We start from the raw sequence: 7733 nt of genomic DNA, 5'->3' as shown, positions 1-7733 counted from the left end.
ATTTATTAGATTTGTATGCCGCCCCTCTCTGCAGACTCGGGGCGGCTCACAACAACGATAAAAACAATATTATACTGGCACAAATCTAATATGAAAAAAACCCTAAAAACCCTATCATAATTAAAAAACCAAACAGCACATACATACCAAACATAAATTATAATAAGCCTGGGGGAAAGGTGTCTCAAATCCCCCATGCCTGGTGGTATAGGTGGGTCTTAAGTAGTTTACGGAAGGCAAGGAGGGTGGGAGCAGTTCTAATCTCCGGGGGGAGTTGATTCCAGAGGGCCGGGGCCGCCACAGAGAAGGCTCTTCCCCTGGGGCCCGCCAGACGACATTGTTTAGTCGACGGGACCCGGAGAAGGCCAACTCTGTGGGACCTTATCGGCCGCTGGGATTCGTGCGGTAGCAGGCGGTTCCGGAGGTACTCTGGTCCAATGCCATGTAGGGCTTTAAAGGTCATGACCAACACTTTGAATTGTGACCGGAAACTGATCGGCCTCATGCCTCATCTAGCACCAGTCCACTTCCCTCTCTCTTTTCCCCTCTCTCTTTCTCTCTTCTTCCATCTCCTTCCTTCCTTCCCCTCTCCCCCAAACCTTTCTCCCTTCTTCTCCTCTCCTCCACTCCACCTCACTTCTTTCTCTCCTGTCATCCCTCCAGTTCTCTTTCTTTCCATCTGTTTCTTTTCATTGTTGCATATAGAGCCCAAACCTTCTGTTGCAGCTAAGTGAATTTTGTCCCATTTTTCCAAACATAGCGTTATAAACTCAATGCGATGGATTCTATAATTGGTGTTTGGTTCCATTCACACGTAAACATCTATAAACCTCTATTGCAGGGTGGTGCAGTGGTTAGAGTGCAGCACTGCAGGCTACTTCAGCTAACTGCTAGCCATAGTCCAGCAGTTCAAATCTCACCACCAGCTCAAGGTGGACTCAACCTTCCGTCCTTCCAAGGTGGGTAAAATTGAGGACCCAGATTGTTAGGAGCAAGAGGCTGATTCTGTAAACCACTTAGAGAGAGCTGTAAAAGAACTACAAAGCGGAATATAAGTCTAAATAGAAGAAGACTGACGGCAGAAAAAGACCTCATGGTCCATCTAGTCTGCCCTTATACTATTTCCTGTATTTTATCTTACAATGGATATATGTTTATCCCAGGCATGTTTAAATTCAGTTACTGTGGATTTACCAACCACGTCTGCTGGAAGTTTGTTCCAAGGATCTACTACTCTTTCAGTAAAATAATATTACTCAGGTAATATCTTGATCTTTCTCCCAACTAACTTCAGATTGTGCCCCCTTGTTGTTGGGTTCACTTTCCTATTAAAAACACTTCCCTCCTGAACCTTATTTAACCCTTTAACATATTTAAATGTTTCGATCATGTCCCCCCTTTTCCTTCTGTCCCCCAGACTCTACAGATTGAGTTCATGAAGTCTTTCCTGATAAGTTTTATGCGTAAGACCTTCCACCATTCTTGTAGCCCGTCTTTGGACCCGTTCAATTTTGTCAATATCTTTTTGTAGGTGAGGTCTCCAGAACTGAACACAGTATTCCAAATGTGGTCTCACCAGCGTTCTATATAAACGGATCACAATCTCCCTCTTCCTGCTTGTTATACCTCTAGCTATGCAGCCAAGCATCCTACTTGCTTTTCCTACTGCCCGACCGCACTGCTCACTCATTTTGAGACTGTCGGAAATCACTACCCCTAAATCCTTCTCTTCTGAATTTTTTGCTAACACAGAACTGCCAATGCAATACTCAGATTGAGGATTCCTTTTCCCCAAGTGCATTATTTTACATTTGGAAACATTAAACTGCAGTTTCCATTGCTTTGACCATTTATCTAGTAAAGCTAAATCATTTACCATATTACAGACCCCTCCAGGAATATCAACCCTATTGCACACTCACTTCATCAGTGAGTACATAATCCAATTGCAATCTCATGCAAGTCAAGAGTTTTCAATCCATCAAAAGTCATGGAGGTTTGTTTGTTTGTTTTTAATCTGCAGAAACCAGCCTTTAGGGTGAAGATTATAGCACTCCGTCGTACCAGGAAAATATTTCTCCCCAAAATGTTTGAGCCAAAAGATGGATACTTACAGGCAATCTGAAAAATTTGGCTTATAATAAAACGGTGGGATTTTGGATTCGTATTTAGCTTTGGAGACTGTGTTTCCCGTGAAAGACATGAACTGCAAATAAAGAGGAGATATATTTAATTTTCAAATTCAGCAAAAACATGTGACACATAGAGAATATAGTTTGTCAGCTATGAATAAATTAATTAACTGCCTTGGAAATGGATCTGGGTTTGGCCAAGAGGCAAAAGAAAGCATTAAGCTCCTCCCATATTTGGGTATACCAGGGTGATTCGACATAAAAAACATGTATGTATGTATCTATGTATGTATGCATAACATATTTTTGCTGATAATGAAAAGGATCTATTTATATACATATACAGTGGTACCTCTACTTACGAACTCAATTTGTTCCGTGATCAGGTTCCTGAGTAGAAAAATTCTACAAGAAATAGGTAGAGAGATAGAGAGATAGATAGAGAAAGAGAGAGAGAAAGAGAGATAGGTAGAGAGATAGATAGAGAGATAAATAGGTAGATAGAGAAAGAGAGAGGGATAGGTAGATAGATAGATAGATAGATAGATAGATAGATAGATAGATAGATAGATAGATAGATAGATAGATAGATAGATGATAGATAGATGAGGCATGTGTGTTTGCATAGCATGTGCATATATATATTATGTATGCGTATGGGTTGATTATATACTTTCTTTCGAGAGCAGGCAATGTGTCCCCGCGTGACTGTAGAGGTGACCTTATCTACCTAAATCTTCTAACAACCCCTCACCTCAATTTGTGCCGAGTCCCATTCATCCATCCGGACGGATTTGACCTTGCTGATCTGGGGGATGTTGCGATGGATCCCCGAGCAATTTAAGCAAATGAAGACCCCCAAGGTGTGAGAGGCCCAGTCTGGATCTGCGGAGGGAAAGATGGGAGGGAGGAAACAGGCATTGAAGCATGTAAGTCAGAGGGTGGGGAAGAAACCAGCATTTAGGACATAAACACCCTAGAAAATGTCCAGATATACTTGACCAGAAGAGCCCTCCACTCCTCCACTCGCAACAGAATCCCCTACGCAACTAGATTTACAATCCTAAATTTAGAAAGGTTAGAACTACATCGCCTTAAAAACAACCTAAGCATAGCCCATAAAATCATCTTCTACAACGTCCTTCCTATCAACAACTACTTCAGCTTCAACCACAACAACACACGAGCACACAAAAGATACAAACTTAAAGTAAACTGCTCCAAACTCGACTGCAGGAAAAAAGACTTTAGTAACTGAATAGTTGATGCCTGGAACTCCCTACCTGACTCTGTAGTATCATCACCTAACCCGCAAAACTTTACCCGTAGACTATCCACTCTTGACCTCTCCCGATTCCTAAGAGGTCAGTAAGGGGCGTGCATAAGTGCACCAGTATGCCCTCCGTCCCCTGTCCTAATGTTTTCTCTTTTACTAGGATCATGTATATAAATATTATTATATCTTTGTCTACCACCGATACGTACGTGACAAAACAAACAAACAAAAATAAATAAATAAATAAATAGGTTAGGCATTTTTACTAGCAGTGTGTAATGTATATGATATCACTGCAAAGTTATTGTCACACCCAAGACGATCCTCAGATCACAATCAGATGTTTGGATTGTGGATTCTAACCTTCCTGCTTTGTGTAGCGCTGTTGTCGATCCACCCTACAAAACACAGGTAGCCTAAAAAACACAGGTAGCACAACTTGTTCAATCAGGGACGGTTCAAAGTTACAACGGCGCCCCAAAAAAGTGACTTAAAACCGTTTTTTTCCAGAGTTATGACATTTCCAATATCTCAATGGTTGTGTGATCTAAATTATTTTAATATTATTATTATTATTTTAAAATTATTGATTTGATTTCTATGCCGCCCAATCCAAAGGACTCAGATGTTTGCACTTCCTAAAATGAAAGCATGATTCTGGACCTCATAATTTTGCGCAAAGAATTGATTCTCCTGTGAATTGACAAAGCTGCTATCGCTAGCAAACTGATTATCCATCTACTAATGTGTTTATGTTATATATCTATATATCCACTGTAGATCTATACATCTATACATCTATATATCTACATACACATATATGTATCTATGTATTTATATATCTACATATCCATGTACAGTATCTATGTATCTATATATTTATATCCACATCTAAATATCTATGTATGTATGTTTTTATATATCTACAATGTTTCCCTGAAAATAAGACCCTGTCTTATATTTTTTTTGAACCCTGAAATAAGTGTTTAGCCTTATTGCCATGCACTCAAAAGCCCAATTGGACTTATTATCAGGGGAGGTCTTATTTTGTAGGAATCAGGGTATATATCTCTATCTCTCTATCACAGTCTCTCTCTCTCTCTCTCTCTCTCTCTCTCTATCACTCTAGCTATCTCTCTATCTCTCTATATATACAGTATCTATCTGTCTATCTGTCTATCTGTCTGTCTGTCTGTCTATCTATCTCATTCTGTCTATCTGTCTATCTCTAAATATCTCTCTTTATCTATCTGTCTGTCTATCTATCTCTAAATACTATCTCTGTTTATCTATCTATCTATCTCTCATTCTGTCTATCTGTCTATCTCTAAATATCTCTCTTTATCTATCTGTCTGTCTGTCTGTCTGTCTGTCTGTCTATCTCTAAATACTATCTCTGTTTATCTATCTATCTATCTATCTATCTACCTACCTACCTACCTACCTACCTACCTATAGAAGGGTGTCTGTGTTAATCTAGCTGTGTCAGCAGGGACCCCTTACAGGCAAAGCACCTAAAATACCAAACTTGTGTAGCAGTAACACTATCATATCTGTTTGTGTAGGTGTGTGCCGAGACCAAAAAAAAATAGGCCTATACCAATTGGCGTTTCCAAAAGAGACTTCATTGGCCCTTTTACTACAAAGCTGATCAGAAAGGCGGGTGGGGGGGCATCGGGGCAACAATCCCTACAGGCTGCATTGGGGGGGTCGAATCCCCCTCTCAAAAAGAAAAGCAGGGCGGGGGGGGGCGGAAAAGACTACAGAACCCAGACCCAAACGCTATCTCCCATTCATCCTTTATCCAAGCCCCACGCCTTTCGACTCCGAGAAGGGGCTCGCTTTCAAGAAGGGGCTGATGGGCCCCCCTCCCCCCCCGATGCTCATTGAGGATTCCAAAGTGGGGAGGGGGACCCGTGAGCCCCCCCCCACACACAAGACCTCTCCCACCCAGCAAAAGGCGAGGCTGGCATTCCGGCCCCACCCAGACTGAGCCAAAGAGAGCAGGGATGCTCCCTTGAGTGCCAGGACCTTGGCGAAGCCTCCCTGTTCATCCTCTCCGTCTCCATCACCCTGGAGGGGGGGTAGGGACCTCTGCCACACACACCCCACCCATAAAACCCAGCCAGCCCCCCCCCCTTCGGTGCCTGGCCAAAGTCAAGCATCCTTGATCTGCACTGCAGTTGGCAGCCGGCTGGCTCGGCATGGGCGATGACATCACCTGGGGCTACGTCAGCGAGGGGGGGGAGAGAGAGAGAGAATGGGGAGGGGTCCCCCCAATGGGGAGGAGGGAGAGGGGGCAGTAGGTTGGTTTCTGCCTCTCCCTTGGCATGGGGGGAGGAATGAAAACCTTCCCTTTGGATTGAAGGGGGGGATGTCCCCAGGATCCTCCCTGGGTTTGACAGGGGAGGGGGCGGCAAGAATGGGAGGGGGAGGCATCGGAAGAGTTTCCCCTGCTCATCTCTTGCCAGACAAGTTGCCAGGAAAGGCGTTTCCCCCCCCCCCCAAGAAATGCAAAGGGAGCCCCCCGATTTTCCTGCCTGCTACTTTGGCTGAGTTGATTGCAGGGGGGGGGTGAGAAATCCAGGGGAGGGTCTTTCTTCCCCCCCCATATACACACACATGGTCCCACCAGGATTTTAGGGAGGGTGGGGTCCCCTGCTTTTCTTGGGGGGGGGGAAGGCAACCCATGCTTTGCACCCCATCATCTCTCTTTCTCTTTTTCTTTCCCTCTCTCTCCCTCTCCCTCTCTTCTTTCTTTCTCTTTCTCCCTCTCTCTTTCTCCTTTCTTTCTCTTTCTTTCTTTCGTTCTTTCTCTCCCTCTCTCCCTTTCTCTTTCTCCCTCTCTCTTTCTCTTTTCTTTCTCTTTCTTTCGTTCTTTCTCTCCCTCTCTCCCTTTCTCTTTCTCCCTTTCTCTCTCTCTTTCTCCTTGGGGGCCCCGTTCCTTCCCCCATCACCGCCTCCCCCCTCCGCCGCGCCCCCCCCCCGCCCGCTTCCTCTTCCTTCCCCCTCCCTAAGGGAGAACCCAGAAGCCGCGGCTGGGGGAAACGGAGCCGGGCGCTTCCTTCTCCCTTTCCAGCACTCCCAGCACTCGGGGGAAGAAGGGAGAGAAGACCACGCAGCAAGCCAGCCAGCCAGCCCGCCGCCCCCAGCCCCATCCAGTCCGCTTAGTAAAAGCAGTGAGGAAGGGGGGCTTTCTCTCTCTCCTTCCCTTCCTCCCTCTTGCGGGTCCTGCACCTGCCCGGGCAAGGAAGGGATGGAGAGGACGCCCACCCACCCATTTGAAGGGACCCCCCCGTTTGACTCACCGCTGGCTTGACAGTCGGCGCACCCGCCGTTCCCTTCGCTCTGCAGCAATTCCAGCAGCGCCGGTTTGTTCCTCTCCTTCGCCATGGTGGGGGTGGAGGGGGTGGTGGAGGGGGGGTGTCCCTCCTAGGGAGGGGAGGGAAGGAGGGGAGGGGTCGTCCCTCCTCCGCCCCGCCTGCCCTCCTTCGCCTTTGGCCCTTAGCCGGTCTTTGGGGCGCGTTTAAAGAGGGGAGGGGGCGGCATCATGCAGAGAGAGAGACCCCCACCCACCCTCCTGCAGGGAGGCAGGGGGGAGGGCCAGGGAGGGTCCCTCGCCCGCCCAAAGGCTCAGCATCTCCGCTGGAAGGCAGGGCTGCCTTGGGAAGGCTGAGACAGGGCGGGTGGAGGGAGGTTCCGCAGGCTTCCAGCCCCGGCCAGCCAAACAGAACAGTCGACCAACAACTCCGAGACTCTCGCAATCCTCCCCCCCCCCTTCCCCGTCCACTCCGCCCCGCAGCTATTCGGAGAAAGACCGTCTCGAGGGCGACCCCTGCTGGCCGAAAAGAAGATCGACGGGCGGCCGACGCCGCAGCATCGCTTGCCGGCCTGGCCAGGTGAGCCGAAGAGCGCAGGTGACTTTATTCATTCATTCATTCATTCATTCATTATTTTATTTATTTTATTTATTTTTATTTTATTTTATTTTATTTATTTTATTATTTATTTATTTTGTCCAATACACAATGAAGGTTATATAGAGCAGTGTTTCCCAACCTTGATATTTGGACTTCAACTCCTCAAAGTTGAAATTTCCACTGTACTCCTCAAAGTTCCAATTTATTGCCGGAGTGTTTTTTTTTTCCAAAAGAAAAAAAAAAAGAAAGTCCAGTTGCCTCCTGAAAAAAACACATTTGGGACAACCCTAACTTGGAGGACTGAGAAATTCCTCTACAGACTTTTAACCTAAAAAGAACCAGCAGGAAAGGAAAGGGAGTGAGGAGGGAGGGAAGGCAAACCGAAATAGGATGCACAAGTTGTTA

General features: G+C 46.0%; 1 protein-coding gene across 1 annotated transcript in view; it reads right to left on the bottom strand.

The window, feature by feature from the left end:
* Positions 1-7159, bottom strand: part of LOC139155560 (arf-GAP with dual PH domain-containing protein 1-like) — a 28491-nt gene extending 21332 nt beyond the window's left edge. The window contains exons 1-3 of the mRNA XM_070730742.1: positions 6717-7159; positions 2887-3017; positions 2115-2206 (exon numbers count right to left, since the gene is read on the bottom strand). Of these exons, the coding sequence (XP_070586843.1) occupies positions 2115-2206; positions 2887-3017; positions 6717-6801 (308 nt within the window). The 5' untranslated portion in view covers positions 6802-7159. The remainder of the gene's footprint in view (positions 1-2114; positions 2207-2886; positions 3018-6716) is intronic.
* Between the last annotated feature and the right edge of the window lie 574 nt (positions 7160-7733).

This window comes from Erythrolamprus reginae, unplaced genomic scaffold (genome assembly GCF_031021105.1).
Source record: "Erythrolamprus reginae isolate rEryReg1 unplaced genomic scaffold, rEryReg1.hap1 H_3, whole genome shotgun sequence".
In the NCBI taxonomy this organism is placed as follows: domain Eukaryota; kingdom Metazoa; phylum Chordata; class Lepidosauria; order Squamata; family Dipsadidae; genus Erythrolamprus; species Erythrolamprus reginae.
Note: the sequence above shows the minus strand (reverse complement) of the source record. Positions and strands in the feature narration are given on the sequence as shown.